The 22,829-nt window shown below is 40.3% G+C and overlaps 1 protein-coding gene across 1 annotated transcript in view; it reads left to right on the forward strand.

Annotated features, from left to right (window-relative positions):
• dis3l (DIS3 like exosome 3'-5' exoribonuclease) overlaps positions 1-22,829 on the forward strand; it is a 24,667-nt gene that overhangs the window by 1,542 nt on the left and 296 nt on the right. The window contains exons 2-17 of the mRNA XM_046033212.1: positions 2,166-2,319; positions 5,239-5,367; positions 6,781-6,916; positions 10,569-10,736; positions 12,329-12,407; positions 12,625-12,804; positions 13,679-13,848; positions 15,102-15,263; positions 16,159-16,409; positions 17,181-17,273; positions 17,369-17,657; positions 19,515-19,750; positions 19,976-20,130; positions 20,232-20,410; positions 20,499-20,644; positions 21,674-21,845. Of these exons, the coding sequence (XP_045889168.1) occupies positions 2,166-2,319; positions 5,239-5,367; positions 6,781-6,916; positions 10,569-10,736; positions 12,329-12,407; positions 12,625-12,804; positions 13,679-13,848; positions 15,102-15,263; positions 16,159-16,409; positions 17,181-17,273; positions 17,369-17,657; positions 19,515-19,750; positions 19,976-20,130; positions 20,232-20,410; positions 20,499-20,644; positions 21,674-21,845 (2,699 nt within the window). The remainder of the gene's footprint in view (positions 1-2,165; positions 2,320-5,238; positions 5,368-6,780; positions 6,917-10,568; positions 10,737-12,328; positions 12,408-12,624; positions 12,805-13,678; positions 13,849-15,101; positions 15,264-16,158; positions 16,410-17,180; positions 17,274-17,368; positions 17,658-19,514; positions 19,751-19,975; positions 20,131-20,231; positions 20,411-20,498; positions 20,645-21,673; positions 21,846-22,829) is intronic.

Raw genomic sequence — 22,829 nt, forward strand, 5'->3', positions numbered from 1 at the left:
AAATTCAGTATCTCTGAAAATTTGAATATTACTTAAGACCAATACAAAAAAAGGATTTTTAGAAATGTTGGCCAACTGAAAAGTATGAACATGAAAAGTATGAGCATGTACAGCACTCAATACTTAGTTGGGGCTCCTTTTGCCTGAATTACTGCAGCAATGCGGCGTGGCATGGAGTCCATCAGTCTGTGGCACTGCTCAGGTGTTATGAGAGCCCAGGTTGCTCTGATAGTGGCCTTCAGCTCTTCTGCATTGTTGAGTCTGGCGTATCGCATCTTCCTCTTCACAATACCCCATAGATTTTCTATAGGGTTAAGGTCAGGTGAGTTTGCTGGCCAATTAAGAACAGGGATACCATGGTCCTTAAACCAGGTACTGGTAGCTTTGGCACTGTGTGCAGGTGCCAAGTCCTGTTGGAAAATGAAATCTGCATCTCCATAAAGTTGGTCAGCAGCAGGAAGCATGAAGTGCTCTAAAACTTCCTGGTAGACGGCTGCGTTGACCTTGGACCTCAGAAAACACAGTGGACCAACACCAGCTGATGACATGGCACCCAAACCATCACTGACTGTGGAAACTTTACACTGGACTTCAAGCAACGTGGATTCTGTGCCTCTCCTCTCTTCCTCCAGACTCTGGGACCTTGATTTCCAAAGGAAATGCAAAATTTACTTTCATCAGAGAACATAACTTTGGAGCACTCAGCAGCAGTCCAGTCCTTTTTGTCTTTATCCCAGGCGAGACGCTTCTGACGCTGTGTCTTGTTGAGTGGCTTGACACAAGGAATGCGACTGTGCGTGGTGGTTCTTGAAGCACTGACATTTTTGTGTTATTTTTGAATGGGTTTTGTTTCACAATCCTCTCTAGGGTGTAGTTATCCCTATTGCTTGTACACTTTTTTTCTACCACATCTTTTCCTTCCCTTCGCCTCTCTATTAATGTGCTTGGACACAGAACTCTGTGAACAGCCAGCCTCTTTAGCAACGACCTTTTGTGTCTTGCCCTCCTTGTGCAAGGTGTCAATGGTCGTCTTTTGGACAGCTGTCAAGTCAGCAGTCTTCCCCATGATTGTGTAGCCTACAGAACTAGACTGGGAGACCATTTAAAGGCCTTTGCAGGTGTTTTGATTTAATTAGCTGATTAGAGTGTGGCACCAGGTGTCTTCAATATTGAACCTTTTCACAGTATTCTAATTTTCTGAGATACTGATTTTGGGGTTTTCATTAGTTTTCAGTTATAATCATCAAAATTAAAAGGAATGAACACTTGACATATATCAGTCTGTGTGGAATGAATTATATTATACATTATACAAGTTTCACTTTTTGAATGGAATTACTGAAATAAATCAACTTTTTGATGATATTCTAATTATATGACCAGCACCTGTATGTACCCCTTCCAAACATGGACAGTTTCTAACTTGTAGGTAGTCTATGATATTAACTTACAATATGATTGTATCAGAGTTAAACTGTTAGACACTGTTTAAGTAGGGCTTAAGATAGATAAGATAAAATATAAATTTAATACGATAGATAATTATCAGGATAAACGTATGGTTTTTACATTTATCTGACGCTTTTATCCAAAGCGACTTACAATTGCTATACATGTCAGAGGTTGCACACCCCTGGAGCAGCTAGGGGTTAAGTGCCTTGCTCAGGGCCACATTGGTGTTTCATAGTGGATTTGAACCCAGGTCGCTCACACCAAAGGCATGTGTCTTATCCACTACACCATCACCACCCCAGATGTCAAAGTTGAGTGAAAAGTTGGAGAAACCAGATGGTTAATTGTGGTTTTAAACTTTTCTTCATGGTCAGAACAAAAACACTTATGCCAAACAGCGGATCACTTACCAAATCTGAGGTAGAACATTCAGAACTATGATAACATTTTTTCAACCAATATGGACGAGTAAATCTAAGATATTTTCAGTCCCTTTTCCTCAACAAAATAGAATATAAAAACTAAGTGCTAATTCATTCATGATTCAAATTAAATGAAAAATTTATTGAACATTTGTGATATTGTTACAGGAAAATTAAAATCTAATTAAAATGATCTAAATTTAATTATTATTGTTTTATTACCCAGCCCTATGTTGAAGTGAACCACACACAAAAAAAACAAAAACAAATGATCAATTACTTCCCAAGCAGATGGAAAGGTGCTGCCGGGAGATTTGACACACTATGTGGTACCTGATGTCGGAGTGGTGGTTGACTATCTGGAGATCTTGGAGTTCAGAGAGCTGCAGGGCATCATCTTCACCCAGACCGCCTGCCAGGCTGTGCAGCACAGCAAAGGACGCAGGTACAATCGCAACACAGCATGCTGACTGAACAGGTGCACAATATACAGTGGTGTGAAAAAGTGTTTGCCCCCTTCCAGATTTTTATTTATTTTTTTTGCATTTTTATCACACTGAAATGTTTCAGATCAAACAAATTGAAATATTAAAGATAACACAAAATGAAGTTTTTGAAGGTTTTTATTAAGGGAAAACAAAAATCCAAACCTACATGGCCCTGTGTGAAAGTGATTGCCCCCTAAACCCAACAACTGCAATCAAGTGTTTGCGATAACTGGCAGTGAGTCTTTTACAGCGCTGTGGAGGAATTTTGGCCCACTAATCTTTTCGGAATTGTTTTAATTCAGCCACATTGGAGAGTTTGAGCCTTAACCTCTTTTTTAAGGTCATGCTACAACATCGATAGGTTTCAGGTCAGGACTTTGAATAGTTCCATGTCCACTGTTCCATGTTTTCGCCTTTTGTGTATAATGGCTCTCACTGTGGTTCGCTGGAGTCCCAAAGCTTTAGAAATTTCTTTATAACCTTTTCCAGACTGATAAATCTCAATTACTGTGTTTCATTTGTTCCTGAATTTCTTTGGATCGCAACATGATGTCTAGCTTTTGAGGATCTTTTGGTCTACTTCACTTTGTCAGGCAGGTCCTATTTAAGTGATTTTTTGATTGAGAACAAGTGTGGCAGTAATCAGACCTGGGTGTGGCTACAGAAATGGAACTCAGCTTTCTAAAGATTTGATAAACCACAGTTGATTTATATTTTAACAGGGGGGGGGCAATCACTTTTTCACAAAGGGCCATGTAGGTTTGGATTTTTCCCCCTTTAATGATAATTGAATGATTTAAAAACTGGATTTTGTGCTTACGTGTGTTATCTTTGTCTAATATTTCAATTTGTTTGAGGATCTGAAACATTTCAGTGTGACAAACAGAATAAAAAATAAGAAATCGGGAAGGGGGCAAGCACTTTATATAGTATATCGTTTAATTGAGGTTTGTTAATGTGTGGGAAGCCGTCGTGAGTCCTTTAAGCCTTGCACTTAGTTGTCTGTTGACATATCTCAAAACAAGCATACTGGTGGTCAGTATCGCAGCCTTTTCTTCTACCAGCAAATGCAAACACTTCAGCTTCAGGCACCCTGAAGGAGACAGGACAGGTCCTGTGGTCAAGACCTTTAATTCCTGAAGCCGCTTTTGAATTAAACCTATAATGACAATCTACCTGCACAAAGTGTGCAAAGAGTGGGTAGGGGTCAACCTCATTATATCAAAGCTTAGCTGACGAAGCTAAACGAGACTTGTGACTTGAAATACTTCTTCCCACACAAACACGCTGGAGTGCTTTTGACAAACTTGATGAACACTGTAAATAAGGAGTCCCACATGACCTCTGCTTTCGTTTTTGATTTCTGCTTACGCTGCGCTTCTAAAATGTTGCATCATTAATATGATGAAGCTTCACTTTTGATAATGTTAGGTAGAAGTGGCTGGTGGAGCATATGCTGATGCCATACTGTGTCAGTAATTGCAGTTTTCCGTTCACTTCAGCACACAGGCTGACCACAGGAAGCAGCACTCTGTGTGTGTGTGTGACCTTTAAGTTTCTTTTCAGCTTTGCTTTTCCATCAACCCGTATTTTTATATCTAACAATAATTGTCTCATAATATATAGTAAGATACTTCTACTATAAGCATAGTAATATGCTTATCCTATGTATTAAAAAACCTAGTGCTCCTCATCACTGTGAAACCATCTACCTTCTTTAGTTTACCATAAAACCTTAATCAAAAGCCTAGTCCCAATTAGACTCTTGTCCCATTTAGTGGCCTGGTGTGGCAGATCACAAGTAGAAGCCTGGTCTAATTTTTATTGAAGTTCTTTGGATGTATAAAACCTCTTAAAGCCCGCCGGGTCACCTGCTTGAGCTAAGCTGCTTGGATCGTGCGTATAAATATGAATATTAAAACTTTTGTCAGTATGGACACATCGTTAGATCAGTTTTATTCTCCACAATTTAATCATTAAATTCATTGTACAGAACAATGAGCAAGTCTAATCCATTCAGATTTACCAGCATGGTGAAGGAATTAAAGGCCTGTCCCAAATATAGGCAGGGTAAGTTCATTGATTTAAGCAAATAAAAGCCTGGGCTATTAATTGAAATTTTACATTAGTTTAGTCACACTTTGGGGCTTACGTTCCTTCTTCCGAAGGATAATTCTGCATTCCCATTACACAAATAAAGAAGTTTTGTTATTTATTTTATAGTTGTTTATGTTACAGAATCACAAACATGATATATTAAAGAAATTATTTGACATACTTTTGTGAAAATTCCTTTTCGTGTTTGATGACGAGATTGATACCACTCTTATTTACATAAATATGAAGCTATCCTCAGCAGCTGGTTAAGTTAGCTTAGCACAAAGATTGGAAACCAGGGGAAAGAGCGAGCCTGGCTCTGTCAAAGGGAACAAAATCCACTTGCCAGCACACAAGCTCACTAATACGCTACATATCGTGTGTTTAGTCTATGTAAACCAAAGTGTGAACACGACGCATTTTCTGTAAGGGTTATGTACTGGACTGGTAATGTACTGATTAAACAAATGAGACATACATATATTATATTAGTGAGCTTTAGAGGTACTGGTAAGCAGATTTTGTTGCCTTTGGACGGAGCCAGCTGTTTAACTCTGTTTCCAGTCTTTGTGCTAAGCTAAGCTAACCGGCTGGTGGCTTGATATTACAGTAAAGATGTGAGAGTGGTATCAGTGTTCTCATCCTACTCTTGGCAGGATTGTGCATACCAAGATGTTGAGGTTATTTTAATCTACTATATTAATTGTTTTGTCTGTATGATATGTCTCAGTGTTTGTTTGTTTTGTTTTTTTTCCTGTTGTGGGTGTGTGTTTGTGCAGGCAGTACAACCGTTTGCGAAACCTGCTCAAAGACCCTCGACATGACTGTGTGCTGTTTGCCAATGAATTCCAAGAGTATTCCTATTGTCCGCGAGAGAAGGGGGAGAGCCAGGAGAAGTGGCAGACCAGGTCAGTGCTCATTACACTGCCGTCATTGAACCGCTCACACTAGTACAATCAGAACAAGCAGCTGTCCAATCAAGAGCAATCAACTATATAAGCGTCCAAAAATTAATTAAATGTCAGTATTACATTGTTTTATTTATGTAAGTAGTATAGAAGTAAAGTTGTAACTGTATGGTAAAACTCAGTTAATTAATTCAGTATAAACTCCAGACAGTAAGTAAAGTAAAGCCAGTACTGCCACTGGATTTCACTTTCATTAATTCTCATTGTAAAATTGTTGATTTATCCTCATCTGGATCCTTCAGCAGGTTTTAAATGAAATTTAAAAATTTAGTTTAGCGGTGCATAACCTATGAATTTATTCAAACTTTAGTTCAACTTGTTCAAAAGAGGCTGGCAGTGCAGAACCATATGACACTGAGGGTCCCCCTACTGGCTAAGCTGTCAATCAAACGTTTACAATAGCTTGTCTCCATAGGGGCTGAAGAAGCAATTTCAGTAATTCCAAAGATGTTTTTCCTCCATTTCAGGTAGAAAACAAGTAAAATAACAAAGAGAGCAGGAGCGCTCGATTGAAAATGACAGATGTGCTGTGAAGACTTTATGATAGACTTCATTGTGTATACTTGTTTTCTACATAAAGTGTGTCAGGATGTTTTGAACAGTGTGTGCTCTACAACGCCCCCGCAGATTTGAGCACATAAACCACACAATTGAACGTTTATTCCTCCATTCAGTAGTAAAATATTATTGAAATGTAATGCTGTGCCAAAGGTCTGTATTAGAAGTTAAAATGGGTGCATGCAATGAGACAAGTGTGCTGATGCTTTGATTTATTTTTATTGATTTCCAGCTGTAAAAAAAAAAAAACAAAGCAGACCAGTTGACAAAATCCATATATCAAAAGTTTCAATGTGAAAAGAGGAAACAAAAAGAATTTGGTATTTGTGAGGGTACCGCAAGCAACAACAGTGCAGGCACCAGCTTCTAGCACTTTACCTGTAATCCAGAAGGAAGAAATAATTAGGCACAGTAAAAATGCTGCAGTGCTTACCACCATGATTTTTGTCCTAATAGATTAAGTCATAGTCATGGCTCTTGATGATGTGGTCCGCCAATGTTATGCATTATTTTGTCCCCCAACTTTTTTCAGTTTACTTTAAAAGACAGAAGTCTTTAGATGCAATCTGCTGTCATGAAATGAGTTTATTGCATAAACAAGACAGTAAATAGAACCATAAATGATGTGTGTATTCTTTATAATGTTGAACAACCATTTTGAGTTAAAGATGGTGTTCATTTATACGCTAGAGTAACTAAACACAGAATATCCAGGTTTAGGCCTGTCTGCATGCATCTGGTGCTTGTGAATTAACCGTGTGTGTGTGTGTGTGTGTGTGTGTGTGTGTGTTGTAGGTGTGTGTACACTGCAGCAGTATGGTACCATAACCACCTGGCAGGTATGAAGGATATAGTGATGATCACAGAGGACCGGGATGCCATTGCTCAGTACGGCAGCCTGAACTCTGGAGTGTACGTCATCTCCGTCCAGGTACATGACATACCTGTGCATTACCGTTTACACGATGTGTGGCTAATCTGAGTAGGGATGTGTATCGCCACTCGATACCTTTTGCGGTATCGACCAAAACACCCCAGTGTCGAGTAGAATCGAAACGTCTCCAGTCAAACCGGCACTTCAGTCGATACTTTTTGTAATCAGATCGCGGCAAAAAATGACCTTTTTATGTGGTTTTGCTTGCAGCCAAACATACCAAAAGAAAGAGAAGTTCACGGCTCTTTTTCCTAACGTGCCTGCACCATAAACTGTATAAAAAAAGATTTTAACAGCCCCTTCGCTTTCGGCTGCGGTCTAAGGCATGTTTGTCACTTCTGCAAGTTTATCACTACGAGCTTGGCTTTCCGTTGGTTTCATCTTCTGGTATCATTTAACACTTCTCTGTATCTGGTACCATTTAACACTTGTCACTGAACGATTGCTGCGTTCCATATCGAATGAAGTACTCTATTGGTATCGGTGTCACTTTAAGGGTACTGGTTTTGGTACTGGTATTGTAAAATTTTAAACAATACCCAACCCTAACGTCATAAGAGGTTTTATACATCCAAAGAACTTCAATAAAAAGTAGACCAGGCTTGTAATTGAGACCTGCGTTTATCTAAACGTGTAGCCACACCAGGCCACTAAATGGGAGAGGCGTCTAATTGGGACTAGGCTTTTGATTAAAGTTTTATGGTAAGTCATGTTATTCTGTCTCCAGCACACTGAATTTCAAACACCCAGCGTTCAGCTTTAAGTTGATGGTGTTTAATCTATTTTGGGTAAACACTACAGAAGCCCTATCATTTTCCTGCTGCATTCAGAAGAGGAAAGATTCCTACACTGGTGCCTAGTATTGACAGAAAAACCCCTCAAACATCCATAAATCTGAAGCTCAACTGTTTAACGTCAGCCACTGTTTTATATTAAAGGAGGTCAGAGCCAAAGTAATAGATAATGTTTCTTCGTGACAGACTGCGGTGTGTTGACCAAACGTACTCAATAAACAGAAATCCCCAATATACTAATTTAATGTTTTGTGGACACTTGCAACATGTTTGAAATCAATATGAGGAAACAATCTTACCACAATGTGAATTTAGTATCAAATTATTTCCTCAGCAGATGCCCAGTTTCCCTGTAGATGTTGTAATGTTTTCCCGAGTGCTTCTATGACACAGCAGCTAAATGGAGCTTGTAGTAAAATTGTTTTCCCACCTGATGTTTCCAAAGTCAGGAATGAAATTTGAGTCATGTTGGTACTTGGTTGAAATCTGTATCAATATCATTAAAACATATTATGGGAAATGTATGCAATATCAAAGATAAAATTATTCCACTGTTTTGCTTTACATGAAACAAAAGACTTATACAATAATAAAAAAAACATGTAGGAACACAGCAACATGGCTAAAAAGATGTTCAAGAAAAGAGAGCAATCAGGCGATCAGACGGGTTGGAAACGAGCCACAATTATCTAAACCACTTTATTTGGTGGTTAAACTGAAAGTGTCTGTAATTACCGCTCATTATAAGGGAACATTGTGTGTACACATCTACAGGACGGTGGATCAAAGTTGAAGCAGGAAGTCGGTCTGTAGACTGTTGAAAATGAATCCTCCTCTAAACACAGATTCATTTGTTCTACAGATATACCTTAAAATGTGTAGCGCAGTAACAAAGGGCCAAAAATGTTATCACGATAAAACATTTCATATCATTCGATAATTATCATGATAAATGTCAAATCATTATTTCATTCAAGCTTAAAGGCTGGTTTTTGCTCCGAAGTAAAATTAAGTAAAATCTTTTTTTTTCCCTTAACAAAATTAATATCTTATTAGAAAAATGAAGTGCTAATTCGTTCATGATTCAAATTAATTAAATCAAACGTTTATTGTTATATCACGATAAATATCATTATTGTTTTATTGCACAGCCCTACAATAACATCATATAATCACAATACGATTCCTAGTTGATAAACTATGTTTAATTTTTTATCGCCCAGCCCACTAAGACATCACAGAATTATCTATTAGAGGATGAAGGTAATGAGTCCAACCAACTTAGGTCTACAAAGCAAGAACAAAAGACTATTAAAACATATGTACATCAGTAATCTATGTAATTAGTGTATCTCCAGATGATCTTACTTAATTGTTTGCCCCTTAAATCCTAAATCTTTTATATGCAACAGCATAAAAGCTGAAGGGATTTTGTACCGCCCAATTGTCTTCCGTCCATATCGCTCCTTTGAGCTCCTCAGCAGCTACTATGCTATTGGAAAAGTAGAAGTTTTGATGAAGTGGCGACAGTATGACTCAGTAGAGCGCTAAGAGTTGTGTTGAGAAGCTGTGATGAATCACAGGTAGCTTCATGGAAATTCTATAAACGGCTTGCTCTGAGAAAAAAGCAGTAATTTCTTTTTTGTCTTGTCTGCCTTTTAGCAGCAGTATATGATGACGTAAGCAGATGGGTGGACAGACAGAGGTGTTCAGTACCACCTGTGTATTAACAGATCTTAGTAGTAAACAGCATTATGGAGTTATTTTAGTATTAAGTGGATTTGTAGTGTAGCTGTGCATACATCCAGTTCATTTTCTATTTGTATTTTTATCCTGTTTTAGCAGAGAGCTGATGTTTGTGTGAAGTTTACAGATGCAGTTCATATAGATGTTGCAGTATAACTGCAGGAGAAATGAGTGATGACAACTGAACTGTCAGAATAGAGTAACAAAGTGGGAGGGGTTCTTTCAGGGGTCAAAAAACGTAAAAGTCCCGTCCGTTTTCTCACAGGCACTGCTAGATGACAGGTACTTCAAGGCTTGGATGGACATGAAACTCTCTCTCTGTGGTTGAAGATGAAGAACTACGCTACGAAATATTTAGTTTCTGAATTAAAAAGTCAAAGGTGTATCTGCTAAAACACTCGAGGTGCATTTTTGGTAACAACCATCCAATCACCAAGCTTAAAATTCTGATATGTCTGCTGCTTACTGAGTTGAACCAAAAGAATACACTTAGCAGAAACCTAATAAAACATTCAACAGTTTAAATTAGTTAACTTTCACATTCTAGGACACTTTTGGATGCAGTTTGACAACTATGGTGCTGGGTTTTGTTCCCATTTCCACCAATGGAGTGCTGAATGAATTAGCTACAGCACTGACCCCAGCCTCTGATGGGTTTTGTAGTATTTAGAACCATCCGTTAATCAGGACTGACGGGGATATCTCAGAAATGATGCTGCTGGCCATAACATAAACCTACAGTATCTTTAAAATATCCAGGAGACTCTTGTGTTTCTATGATAAAGAACATTCAGGATATCATTAAAAGAAAACTTGGAAATAGAGATTTAGAATGGGGAAAATATTTCAGGAGCCTGTGGCTCCTCTTACTTTGAAACCCATTGCTGACTGAACTGAACTTGAGTGTAAAAGAACCACAAATTGGGCCCCTGCAGGGAATTCATTAGAACTATGGAGGTCTTTTATTTTAAATTTGAACCTTGAGAATGAAACTTGTCAAGCCTTCATAACAGAAGTCAACGTCAGTATTCTGTCGTAATTATCAATCATCATTACCTAACACCATGATCCGTTTTGCCACTTCTGAAATGTGTTGTTTTATTTGCCAGGATTTTTTGCAAAACTTCTGGCCGGAGCTGCAGGCAGCCCATGAGCTGTACAGCTCCATTTCCCAGGCGCTGCAAGAGAAGGAGAGCGAGGGCTCGCAGAAAGAGTTTACTGAACATCTGCCTTCTGAAGTCCTGGAGGCTGGAATCAAGTCTGGACGGTACATTCAGGTACAGTTCACCTATTGGTTTATGCCTAGTGAGTCTTAGAACAACAGTTATGAAGTTGGGCAAGAAGAAAACAAAAGACTTCTTAAAATGTTTCTGGAAAAACACACAAAACATCCAGTAAAACTGCACTCTTGTGCCTGGCATTGACTTACACGTAGCTACCATTATTAAAATCTTGTAGACACTTTAAACTTTCTTGAATTAGGTAATTCTACAAGTATTTTAAGTAATATTGTCAGTAGAAGTGTTGTAGTCAAGACCGCCCAAACCGAGACCAAGTCAAGACCAAGACCAGAGTTTATCGAGACCGAGACAAGACCAAGACCAGTTCCCCACATTACATGACACGCAATAAAATGTGGAACGAGATCACAGGTACTTATCAGATGAAAAACACCCACATACAAACAAGAGCTGAAATCAATGTAAGCATCTTTATTCAACTCTCCTTTTGCATGCTGACCATCCACTTAACACCAGGGCCGGGGCGATATCAATAATTAACAGGATAAATGTCAAACCTTTCTTTCTTTCAAATTTAAAGGCAGATGGTAATTGTGGTTTTAAACTACTCATCGTGGTCAGAACAAACACTTGATGCCAAACAGAGGATCACTTCACAAATCTAAGATAAGAACTTTCAACACTATCATGATAAAATCTTTTTTCTACAAAAATGCACGAGTTAAATTAAGTAAAATATGTTTTTCAGTCCGGGCGGCGTGGTGGTGCAGTGGTTAGCAAACCCTGGTTGCTCCGGCTTCCTCCCACCATCCAAAGACATGCAGGCTAGGTTAATTGGTGTCTCCCAAATTGTCCTTAGGTGTGGATGTGAGTGTGAGTGGTTGTCTGTCTATGTGTGGCCCTGCGATGGATTGGCGACCTGTCCAGGGTGTACCCTGCCTTTGGGATTGTCAGCTGGGATTGGCTCCAGCCCCCTGCGACCCTGTACGCAGGATAAGCGGTTGACGATGGATGGATGTTTTTCAGTCTTTTTTCATTTGTGATTCAAATGAATTAAATCAAACATTTCTTAAACAGTTGAGAGTGCGTGTAAAGGGGGGCGGGGAGGGATGACAGCTGTAAATGGTAACAACAGATTTTTAATTGGCGTTATTGGTTACATTTGAAGCCATAAATTTTATATCCAATCAAAGTTAGGACGTTAACAAATAAATCAGACAATGCGAAAGGAATTTATTGATATTCCAAAGGTTATGGTCTTGACTGGTCTTGAAATAAAATCCCGAGTCCTCAATGTCCTCAAGACTGATACAAGACCGAGTCCAAATTCGGTCGAGTCCGAGACGAGACAGAGACCATCAAAAAGTGGTCTTAAGTACTACAACACTAGTCAGTGGTGATGGTATTCATGCATTTGAGGGTACAGGAAGTAGCAAAAGAAAGGAGGACCGTTTCACACATTTGCCAGGTCTCGCCTCTAAAGCACTGGGGCTGATCAAGGACAGTATCAACAAGACGTTTTGAATAGAACTGAGGATCGTAACCTCTAATTATGACTGGTGAATTAAACTAGATTATTAATGTTTATAAAATCAAAATAAATCCTACCTTTCTTTCCTTTTTATCAGGGTACTCTGAACGTCAGCAAGCACCGGGCACAGAATGAAGCTTCAATCATGACGGAGGGTCTCTCTAGCAAGAACACAGGTGCAAAACCAACTACATGCTGAATACTGTACTGACCACAGCCACATTCAGCTATCGCTACAAACAAACAAACCTCTCATTTTGTGGTGACTGGATTTGTTGGCTCTCTTCACCCATTTCTCCTCACCCCACTCCACTTCTTTTTTTTTTTTCCTTGCCGCTTTTTTTGTCCTCTCTGCCGTCTGTCTCACCTTTTCCTGTCCCTCATCCGTCTCAGATCTGAGTCGGGGGGTGTTGGTGTACGGCGTTAAGAATCGCAACAGAGCCGTGCACGGCGACTCGGTTGCGGTGGAGTTGTTTCCAAAGAGTGAGTGGAGAGGGAAGGTCACAGCCCTGACTGAGAGCCAGGGGGACGAGAAGAGCGGAGAGGAAAATGAGAGTAAACCCATGCCGACAGGTGGGACCCTCCATAGAGACTGAACTTCAGTAATAATGCTGTTTTATTTTCTGTCCTCTTTGTTTGTCTGTTAGTATAAAGGATATCTCAAAAACTAGTGGACAGATTTCACTGAAAGTTAGAGGAAAGTTAAGCAATGGGCCGAGAAAGAGACGGCTAGTTTTTGGTGTAGCTGATCATGTGGCCATGTTTAACATATGTTTTTGTTTTTTCTTCATGGTCATCACCTTTGAATAGGGCTGGTTGATATGGCCAGAAATGCTATCATGATAATACATAATACATTTCATATCATTCAATATTGATAAATGTCAAATCATTATTTCTTGAAAGTTTAAGGGCTGATTTTTGTTATTGAGTGAAAAAATAAGAAACCAGATCGTTAAATGTGGTTTTAAACTTTTCTTTATGGTCCGAACAAACACTGAATAACTTAAACCTTCTGTAGAAGAACATTCAAAACAATTATAATAAAATCTTTTTTCAGTCCCTTTTCCTCAACAGAATAAATATCGTGATAGAAAAATGAAGTGCTAATTCGTTTGTGATTCATAGTAATTAAATCAAACATTTATTAAACATTTGTTATATTGTAATTGATTAATTATCATTATTGTTTGATTTCCCAGCCCTATGTTGGAATACTGTTTAGAATTATCCCATTTCTTTAAATATTTATCAAAATAATCATACACCAGGTTAAGTTTGGGCAAGAAAGTCACACTATGAAATTTTAATATTGGCAGATGTGTGGTTGTAAAGCACTGCATTAACTGGTATCAGCTGACTATACTGGTATTTTGAAATTTTGAAACTAGAACATGCAACATATTATTAGGGTCTCTGTATTGATTTGTGATATTAAAATCCACAGGCCGTGTTGTGGGGATCCTGCAGAGGAATTGGAGGGACTATGTGGTAACTTTTCCCCCCAGAGAGGGGACCCAGTCCCAGAGCAGGAATTCCCAGCGCATCCTGGTTGTACCCTGGGACCATCGCATCCCCAAGATCCGAATCAGTACTCAGCAGGCTGACGCTCTGCAGGTGTGGCTTGGCTGCATGTTGCTACTGCTTTTCAGTCAGAAACTCATAAAAGGTTGCCGACATTATAAACCATTCTTAAAACTTTATTCACTCTCATTTGGGCCAATGACACACTGGGGTCACTTCTGGGTTTTTGCCATAGACTGTATGTAACCGTATCGTGACGTCACCCGTTTTGTTTTTGCCCCCATCAGCTGAACTCAAAGATCTGAGACTTTGTCTATGTACACAAAATGCCTATTTCTCTCAAATATTGTTCACACATCTGTTGAAATTTGTGTTAGTGAGCACTTCTCCTTTGCATATTTTGAAGTGGCCTTTTATTGTGGCCAGCCTAAGGCCTTTTATTGTGGCCAGCCTAAGGCCTTTTATTGTGACCAGCCTAAGGCACACCTGTGCAGTACCCATGCTGTCTGATCAGCATCTTGAAATGCCACACCTGTGAGGTGGATGGATTATCTCGGCAAAGGAGAAGTGCTAACTAACAGATTTTGACAGATGTGTGAACAGTATTTGAGAGAAATAGGCCTTTTGTGTACGTAGAGAAAGTCTTAGATCTTTGAGTTCAGCTCATGATGAGTGGGGGCAAAAACAAAAGTGTTGCATTTATAACTTTGTTCAGTGTAAATGCACTCACCAGAGAATGTGAACAGCCAAGTCCTAATATGCTTTTTCAACGCTAGTAAAATGTACACAGTGCCGTGTGTACGAGTCACTCTAGCTTGATTGACAGATCGCCAAGGTAATGACTTGTTAATCATAGATAATCCCGGCCTGAAGCATACTCTGCTTTATGGTCTATGTTCCTCTAAATGGGACCATCATTTACTAAATGAACATCATGTTGTAAACTAGCGACTGAGACAATAAACTCATCAGGAAAGAGTTTACCGAGGTAATAAATCAGCTGAGAAGTAGCCTCATTTTACCATTATTTCTAATGGAACAGGACTTCTTTTTGCAACCAGAAGAGTTGCCCCCTGCTGGCCGTTCAATAGAATTCAGGTTTGAAGGAGTTTGCTGCATAATTATATCTACTACTAAAATAATTATGTAAAAAATGTGATCTTGGTAAGAGAATAATTTTCTTAGAATAAACAAATGGGATAAAAAAAACAACATTCAACATTATGCTCCTCGTGAAAAATTGGGCACTAAAGTTTGTTCATCTATGTTTCCCTGAAATTGACCGGTTTGTCTCAAAATGTGGCCAGTGCTAATTTAAACTCTTGCATCTTGTCTTCTTTACCCAGGACCACAGACTGGTGGTGCGCATTGACTCTTGGGAAAGCACGTCGCTCTATCCCAACGGCCACAGTGTGCGGGTGCTTGGTCGGGCTGGAGAGCTTGAGACAGAGGTCCAGACCATCCTCATAGAGAACTGCATCCACGTGCCTCCCTTCTCAGATGCACAGGTCAGAAAGGAAGCCAAACTTTCATTATCCAAACATCAATTCATTTAAAGCTGCGTCAAGTCATTATTTTGCCCACAAGCTGAAAAACACAACTTCTGGCTTATTATCTCTTGCAAATTTGTTAAGCTTAGGAACCAATTGCCTACTTACACATTTAGCAGACACTGAGTTTATAGGCACCTGACAAATATAAGCTGCTTCATATTCCACTTTCTTCACTAGCTAGTCTCTAAGCCGTTCAGTGATTTTAAAAACTGATAAAAGATTTGTGAAATTAATTCTGTTTTAGACAGATAACCAGTGTGAAGACTTAGTGAGGATTTTATAAGGCAAGACATTCCTCCTGTTTGTTAGACTTAATCTTTTTTAACAAGATAACTCCACACAATACTGTACTGTTTTAGGGAAAATGCTGAGCAAGCCACCTAGACGCCTTGCTGGCTGAATTTATTTTGAATTACAGAGTCCATGAGAGTTCGTAGGTGCCTCATATTCTTTGTAAAAGACATTTACCAGATGAGAACAGTTTTAATGCCCATTGTGCCGTAGACAGAGCAATGGAGTAGCCTTGTTGAAACTACATTCATACAGCATATGTTTTCTTATTTCCTTTTTTCATATGACAGTCCAAGGACTTAAATGAGTGAAATAGCTTTCTTTTTTCTTTCTGCTCAGATTCAAATTGCTAATTTTATCTAGTAAAGAATGGCCTCTGGTGAAAGAAGTGTCTCAGCACAGCACACAATATCAGATGGTCTCTTCTCAGCCCAAAGCACAGGCAAAATAAATTATTTATAAATGTCCCTTCACTTTGGTTCTAATGTTGCACTGCTGCTTTTGAAAGATTTCCAGACCTTATGTAACCTTGTGTCTTATTCTGTCTGTCCGTCATCAGCTCAGAGAGATGCCGGTCAATACTCGTGAGAAGCCCTGGAGGATGGATCCTGCCCAGGTGGCAGAGCGGCGGGACCTCAGAGAGACTCACCTGGTGTTCAGCATCGACCCGCAGGGCTGCGAGGACGTAGACGACACGTTGTCGGTGCGTAGACTCGCTGGCGGGAAGCTGTTGGAGCTGGGAGTCCACATCGCAGATGTCACCCATTTTGTCCCAGAGGGCTCACTCACTGACTTGGAAGCACGTACAAGGTAAGGAGCCGGTAGGATTATAGTATAAGTGCGATATATAACAAGGTGGAAGAAATACCAGAAACACCTCACAACACCTTGCTTTTCAAGTTTTCAAGGCACCATTCAAATACAGAGAGGCCAGGATGTTGGTGCCTGAAAGTCTGGTGCATCAGTCACACGCTCTTTTATTAATCATCATTAAATGTCTCAGTACTGTGTGACAAAGTGTCTTTATCATTTTGTCCACCCCATGAATATAGTATTCATATTTGTCCTTGTATGGGACCTGATGCGGAAACAGTTGGTGCGGAAATCAGCAGCAAGGCTTCTGACAAACACTAAACATGGAGAACATGTCTCTGCAACAATTCAGTGCAAGATTCTTTTGACGACTGTAACTCCTGCAGGAAGACCCCTCAGGTCTGGCAACAAAATATTATCAAACGTTCCAGGCTTTAGACAAAGACTCCCACTCAGCATCAGATCAGAGGCTGTGAGGGCCAACTGATTTTTAACACCCACACTTGAAGGCTGCCATTTTATTTTTTTAATTCACTGGTTTTAAGTTTTATTTCTCTGTTTGACCTTCATTCATGGTATTGTATTTTGCACAGCGACCTTGTAATTCTTGGTTTAAAAGGTGCTACAGAAATAAAGTTCACTCTCTGTGTAGTTTTTGTGTGGTTTAAAACTTCTGAAAAAAATTTGTTTATGCATGAAAAAACCATTACTTATTTAGTGTTTACTGTTTTCCCCCTTGACATTATTCTCAATCTGTCTCATTCTAAGGGCTACGACCTACTACCTGGCAGACCGCAGGTACGACATGTTGCCTGCTGTTCTCAGCGCAGACCTCTGCTCTCTGCTGGGTGGAGTCGACAGGTTGGTGAACTCCACGTTCTCCGCATTATGTTTTGGAAGGTGTTGACTTATTTAGCACACATTTGTGAACACATTTAAACGTGCACATGTTCCAGGTATGCAATGAGCGTGCTGTGGGAGCTCGATGCACACACCCTCGCAGTCAACAAGGTGTGGTATGGTCGCACGCTCATCCGCTCCTCCTACCAGCTCCACTACGAGCTGGCACAGGCGCTCCTCAATGGAGAGGAGGCTGAGGTACCGGAGCTGTCCGAGCTTGGGCCTGAGGAGAAGGACGCTAAGCTAGCTCAGCTCACCGAGGCCCTGGAGACGCTGACGCATGTAGCCAGACACCTCCGGGCGCAGAGGGACAGAGGAGGTGCGCTGGAGCTGGAAGGGGTGGAGGTATGATTAGTTTCTCCTCTTTTACTATCCGGCTCTGTCAAAACAAAAAGAATCTAACAGCTTTTGTTTGTCTTGAAGCAGCGCCGGTTAACGATTACATACAGTAAATACACCATGTGTCTTTGGTTGGACGACAAATTGTACTGAGGACCAATACAGTGGAGTTATTTTTAAAACCTGACACCCAGGCCTGCAGAAAGGTGTTAATCTTATACAAGATCAGGAAGTAATTTCAGCTAGAATATTGTAAAAAAAAAAAAGGCTGTGTAACTGCAGAGAACTGGTTATCTGTCAAAATATGATTTTCATCTTTAAGATGCTCTCTAATAAAGTCTTTTGTTTTATTTAGATATGTGTGATAGATTGAGTTGCAATACAGTAGGTGTCCTCATTAAAATACATTGGGGTATTTTGTGTGGTTGGCAATAAGGCGGCCCACGGGAAAATGCCATCAGTAAACGTGTAATCGGATTCCCCTGAAGAAAAGAAATGAAAATAAGCATCCACAGGTTTATGAATGCGGATAAAACGACGGGACGCGTGCATACACTGCAGCGCACGCTTTATTGTGAGCATATTGTGAGTTTGATTCTGATTCAGAGAGCTACAGTGCTGATGATAAAACATTTATCAATGCATCTTGATTATTTATGTTTTCTCACTGTGTGACTACTTGCAACTTTTAGAACGTATTTGTAACGATCCATAAATAAAATAAACCGGTTAATTTACTTATATTATCTTTTAGTTTAGTTAGACAACTTGCTTTAGTGTTGTAAAGGCAGGAACTTTTTTATGTTTTAAAAATTTAAACATTCACTGCAGATCATTGACCATAATTCCTACTCTAAGAGTAAGAGGCACTCAAATACCGGCATGTTGTCAATAAGAAAAAGTAATACTCCATCATAAGACTCTTGACCTTTTGATAATTTCTAATCTCCAGCTCGCGCTCGTTTATACAGGGCTGGAAAAAGGTTGACTCATTCCCATTATTAACTTTTCTGCTTCAAGACATAATCTTTCAAGAGAGAGATTTTCCCTCCCACCGCTGCAAAATAACCAATGTTTATTTAATCCTCCTGGAATAACAGCATCTCTATTACCTTCCTGTGCAGTTGTGAAAATTGTTTGTCGCTTCTTGGCCAGTGAAAATTATGCGATGAATTGATGAATTACTCAAACTGACAGTCCTGCAATAATGACAACTGAAGAAAACAGCCATTGTCTTCAAGGAAAACTTCTGTCCGCCTCTCAATAGTTTCTGACTTCACTCCTTCTGGCTCTCAGGTCCAATCCCATTGGTTCATTCTGAAGACACAAATATAGAGTTAAATTTTTAAAAAGGCTCTAGTAATTTCCTAAAACAACTGCTCACTGTAGTTGTCAAACAGCAGGACATAGTTCTTTTGTTGGGGACTATTTTCAGCGGCGGATTAATCCAGATTTGGTGCTCTAGTAAGAATTTGTCCGACTTATGTATTTTTAATAGTTTTTGGTACCACAATGGATCTCTGTGGCTCAGAGGAAAAAGTCAATCAGGCTGTGACACACACAGTACGTGTTGGGAGATACATTCATTGTTGTTTTTTTTGTCTTTTCATGAGATTTGTTGACAATATTGCCAGCCTTATCCTTTAATATCTACACTCAGAGCTCTTGTAAAGTTTAAAGAGTTTTTGTTTTCAAGACTTAGTTAAAAACACTTGCTTTTCAGTAACACAGTTTGTACCCATCTGATCCCTCTATGTACATGCATCCCTGTCTGTTCACTACATAAAACTCCCCTGAGTATGTGTTCTGTATTTTTTAATCCTTTCACATGTTTGAATCAGACATTTCACCATCGCTCCTCAGGTGCGTGCCCAGCTGGATGAGGAGAGGAACATCACAGCCCTCGTCCCCCGTCAGCCCCTGGAGGTCCATGAGACGGTGGCCGAGTGCATGATTTACGCCAACCACTGGGTGGCGCGCAAGATCCAGGAGACCTTCCCTCATCAGGCCCTGCTGAGGCGCCACCCGCCACCACGGCAGGAGTTCTTCGGCCAGCTGCTGGAGTGCGCCACGGCGGGGGGATTCACCATCGATACCAGGTGACTGTATGGAAGCTGAACGGGTGCATTTTTACTAATTTCATGCAGTGCACGTTGTTTTGGAGTCAAAGACTGTTCCAAAAAAAAAATCTCTGCCCTCTGCCAGTGAAAAACTACAACTGTTGCGCTTATTCACATAACAATTACTCGACTGAGACGATCTGTCTCACTGCATTTTAACTGTCACAGACGCTGATATTTCAACATGTAATTCTGTTCCTACAGGACCAACAAGACCTTAGCTGACTCTCTGGACCAGGCTGTGGACCCGCAGGACCCACTGGTGAACAGGCTGCTGAGAATGATGGCCACTACAGCCATGTCACAGGCTCTGTACTTCTCTACTGGTCTTGAGTCCCAAGACCAGTACTACCATTATGGTATAGAATGTGTCTAATTACTATGATTTGATGCAAAAATTTTAACTAAAAAGCGCAGACAAAAAAATGTAACTGCTGACATCCATTTTTCTGTGTCTTAGGTCTGGCTCTGGACCGCTACACGCATTTCACCTCACCTATTCGTCGCTATGCCGACATCGTGGTCCACCGCCTTCTCACCGCAGCTATTGACATGGAAAGAGGCGTGGACTCGGGGAAAGCGATAGCCAGTCACAAAGAACTGGAAGGAATAGCTCAGCATATCAACAGCAAGAACTGGGTCAGTGCTGTTCTGTAGTTCTGTGGCTTTATTTTCTATATATATATAAGTGAAAGAGTCTCTTCTGACCTCTGTATGACCTTTCCAGGCAGCCCAGCGGGCCCAGAAGTTGTCCACAGGGTTGTTTCAGTGTCTCTTCTTCAAAGAAAGAGACCCTCAGACGGACCAGGGCTGCGTGGCGGACGCTGTCATCTACTCTATCCGGGACAACGGCGTGTTGGTGTTTGTCCCAGAGTAAGAAACGAGCCGCCGACTTAACGATAGATTAGATTTGTTCACTTTTTGTTGGATGAGAATGACACTTTATTTTTCTTATTGTCATCAAGTTCCACGAAAAGACCAAAACCAACAACGCGTTAGTTCGTCTCTCAGTACTTTCTCTCTTCCTGTCTGTGGCTCTCACCTCCAGGCCAGCTGGTTCCTTCTGAAGACATAAATCTTTAAAACTGGCTCAAGTAGATAGTTTCAATGAGAAAAAGCTGTTGTTCTCAAACAGGAGGAAATAGTGCTGCTGTTGGGGACTATTTTCAGCAGCGGATGTGGAGTGAGAGAGACTGAGTCAGAATAAACTCTAATAGTTTACTATACTAATGAAGCTCTCTGGCTCAGATGAAGAAGAGACATCAGGACACGAGACCGTACACTGTTGTTCTTTTCATAGGATGTGTTTACAGTAAGCAAGTATTGAGTAAGATATGATATTTTATGGTGAGTGGGAAATTAACGATCATTTATGATACTGTAAAATGATTTGGTGCTTTTCAGTAACACTTACAATATACTCACTAAGAACGTTGTGACATCTAAAAGTTTAGTTTTAAACTGGTCTAATCTATCTGATTTAGATGCATCTAAAAATCTATATAACCGTTGTCTCATTGCGTTTTCACATCTTCGTACCTCATCATTTAAATACTCTTAAAAACACGTAAGAGATCATTTGACCGGCAAATCACCAAATCGAGGCTTTCTGGGATGGTGTGGTTTTTAATAAGCACTAACCCTGAAGAGACCACTCTGCATGACTGTATTCATCTGTGGTGGAACAAAATAACTGAAAAATAAGATGTGCTACAATCTTGAATTTAAAAATTAGTCAACCTAACATTTTGGAAACATTCTTTGGGCTGTTTTTGGTAAATTACACTTAAAATTGCCCAAAAAGAGCATTTTTAATTGAAAGTACTGCTTTGTAGTAGTTGACGGTCAGTGTAATAAAATGGTCCAATCTGGCAGTCCTGACTACACCTGTGCTCGTTCCAGGTATGGTGTGAAAGGGCCGGTGTATATGAAGGATCGCGAGGGCCAGGTGGTGGCTGCAGGACGGGACGGCAGCTGTGAGTGGCAGAGCGGCTCCGTGCGACGATACCCAGACCACATCACCACCACCTCCAGCTGCGGGACCTCCACCTTCAGAGTGTTTGACCACATCACCGTGAGTCGCAGAACAGATTTATTATTTACTGGACAACACTGACTTTAAGTGGAATCATACGGTGACGATATTGTTTTGTCGTTTAAGGAACGCTGTGCAGTTGTCTTTTTTTACCTCTATCCGTGACTTTTAACAAACGTGTCAAATTAATTTCCTCCCACATAAAAATTCTACAGAGTTGATTTTTTTAAATATACACTCACCTAAAGGATTATTAGGAACACCTGTTCAATGTCTCATTAATGCAATTATCTAATCAACCAATCACATGGCAGTTGCTTCAGTGCATTTAGGGGTGTGGTCCTGGTCAAGACAATCTCCTGAACTCCAAACTGAATGTCAGAATGGGAAAGATTTAAGGTGATTTAAGCAATTTTGAGCGCGGCATGGTTGTTGGTGCCAGACAGGCCGGTCTGAGTATTTCACAATCTGCTCAGTTACTGGGATTTTCACGCACAACCATTTCTAGGGTTTACAAAGAATGGTGCGAAAAGGGAAAAACATCCAGTATGCGGCAGTCCTGTGGGCGAAAATGCCTTGTTGATGCTAGAGGTCAGAGGAGAACGGGCCGACCGATTCAAGCTGATAGAAGAGCAACTTTGACTGAAACAACCACTCGTTACAACCGAGGTATGCGGCAAAGCATTTGTGAAGCCACAACACGCACAACCTTGAGGCAGATGGGCTACAACAGCAGAAGACCCCACCGGGTACCACTCATCTCCACTACAAATAGGAAAAAGAGGCTACAATTTGCAAGAGCTCACCAAAATTGGACAGTTGAAGACGGGAAAAATGTCGCCTGGTCTGATGAGTCTCGATTTCTGTTGAGACATTCAGATGGTAGAGTCAGAATTTGGCGTAAACAGAATGAGAACATGGATCCATCATCCCTTGTTACCACTGTGCAGGCTGCTGGTGGTGGTGTAATGGGGTGGGGGATGTTTTCTTGGCACACTTTAGGCCCCTTAGTGCCAATTGGGC

The sequence above is a fragment of the Micropterus dolomieu genome, linkage group LG20, assembly GCF_021292245.1.
Source record: "Micropterus dolomieu isolate WLL.071019.BEF.003 ecotype Adirondacks linkage group LG20, ASM2129224v1, whole genome shotgun sequence".
Taxonomy (NCBI): domain Eukaryota; kingdom Metazoa; phylum Chordata; class Actinopteri; order Centrarchiformes; family Centrarchidae; genus Micropterus; species Micropterus dolomieu.